This window comes from Pundamilia nyererei, unplaced genomic scaffold, assembly GCF_000239375.1.
Source record: "Pundamilia nyererei isolate P.nyererei 1_Seehausen unplaced genomic scaffold, PunNye1.0 scaffold00151, whole genome shotgun sequence".
Lineage (NCBI taxonomy): Eukaryota > Metazoa > Chordata > Actinopteri > Cichliformes > Cichlidae > Pundamilia > Pundamilia nyererei.
This window is the reverse complement of record NW_005187552.1, coordinates 1391820-1393788: the sequence shown is the minus strand read 5'-3', so window position 1 is coordinate 1393788 and position 1969 is coordinate 1391820. Positions and strand designations below refer to the sequence as shown.

The following is a 1969-nucleotide window of genomic DNA, read 5'->3' as shown; positions in this document are numbered from 1 at the left end:
AAAGTGCAATTAAGCAAGCAGGCTACTGTCCTTAAGTGCAATTAACGGTGGCTTCATTTCAGGGGCCAGTATAGTGCTTTTTATGTGCTTATTAATCTATCTGCAGATTAAATGTTGTGATAAAACCACAGCACAACAGCAACAGCAGTTATAGTACTCCTATGCTTCTCGTGTACTAATGCACTGGTTTTTATAATCAAGCAACAAAAACCAGATACAATATTTATTCATTTCTAAGATCCTGTGCTTTTCTTAATTATCACATGTATGTAAGCATTTTTCTTATATGCTCACATGTATATATTTTAGGTTTTGATATTTAGATTTGTTTACTTAGGCTGATTCGATTGCAAGTCAGTGCACTGAATTTTATTTCTAGTGTGCACTCAATGCTCTATGTTCTTAACGACAGTAAATGAACCCAAGTACTCTTCCACCGATACTACTCACTATATATAACATTATTAAATTTTCACTTTTATTTGACTGTTCTTCTAATATGTGAATTTGTGTTTATCTATAACCTCATACTCACAATTAATATACATGCTCGTGTATATTGCACTGTAGTAAATGTTATCGTTTGTTTGTTGCGCAGGATTTTGTAGCTCCTCTTAATGCAGATGTGCTGCTGCAGTGAAACTTTCATTTCGTGGAATAAACCTACAAACTTTATTTTATCCAATCCGCTTTGATCTCATCTGGCACTGAGCTTAACTTGGCTGTGAATTTCCCCAATGAGAGACAATAAAGGATATTGCTATTCTATTCTATTCTATTCTACTCTATTGTCTGTAACTTGGTTCAGTAGTAAAAACGGCATGCAGAAGTTATAATACAATAATGTGATCTCTATAGAAAGTAAATAAAACTGACAGAGGCAATTTCCTATCGTAATTCTTTTTATATATTTTAATAGTTTCGGCAGACTTTATTTATAAAACAATTTACGAATCACAGATTTTGACTTACCAAGAGAAGGCAGACCCAAATGTACACCTCACACAGTACGATTGCTTTTCAAAAGCCGGAGATATCAAATGTGATTTTACGATGCCTCCCAGTAGAGCACTGTAAAAGAGCCCAGGGTCTAAGTATTGTTAGGATTCCAGGCTGCAATGTGGAGAATGCATCTTATGGACTGACGGTGTGTGCCGAGCGGACTGCCATCCAGAGAGCTGTGGTGGAGGGCCACACACAGTTCAGCGCCATCGCCGTGACATGGTAAGACACTCAGTCTCAACAAAGCACGTTGCAACATATTCCCGAGCGCTCATCCTCTCCTCTCCTCTATGCAGTGACATCAAAGACCGCTTTGTTGGACCATGCGGAGCGTGCCGACAGGTCCTCATGGAGGTGAGGAGGTGTCTCTAAGGCATTTTTCCCATCTAGGAAAGTAACCCAGGAATCCAGGAACCCATATTCATCCTTCCCTGTAAAACACATCTACAGTGATATAGCTGTGTGTCTTCCAGCAGGAGAAGCTGCATTTTACAGGCTTGTTAAACTAGAACAGTAAAGTGTTATAGCTTTGCTACAGTGAAGGGCACTTTGTATCAGCACAAAAAAGCATATTTTCTCCTCCTAAAATCTTGTCATAAACATTTAAGATTAGATTAGATTTATTATGTGTCCTTTCAGAAATTAAAATTGTACCTTTGGGGAACTGGAGGCGTCACACTTACAGACATCAAAGACAGTAACAACAAGAAAGTGCTGCAGTAAAATTGATGAAGATCAAATATGTACGAATATGTGCGAGTGACACCCATATCATACCACATCATATCATGTGTCACCTGGATTTGTTCAGCAGAGTTATACTGCAAGGTATAAAAGACCTCTGGACACGCGACATTCATAAACGTGGCACCCTGTAGCTCCAGCCCGATGTTAGTAAGGCGCATTCACCATGATACATCACTGAGCATGTCTCGCCCCTTTCCCACCACTTGTGATTCTCAATGTT

General features: G+C 39.0%; 1 protein-coding gene across 1 annotated transcript in view; it reads left to right on the top strand.

Moving 5' to 3' along the window:
• The first annotated feature begins 991 nt into the window (after window positions 1–991).
• The window catches only part of fis1 (fission, mitochondrial 1), a 6584-nt gene continuing 5606 nt past the window's right edge, over window positions 992–1969 (top strand). The window contains exons 1-2 of the mRNA XM_005744948.1: window positions 992–1224; window positions 1299–1356. Coding sequence (XP_005745005.1) covers window positions 992–1224; window positions 1299–1356 — 291 coding nt within the window. The remainder of the gene's footprint in view (window positions 1225–1298; window positions 1357–1969) is intronic.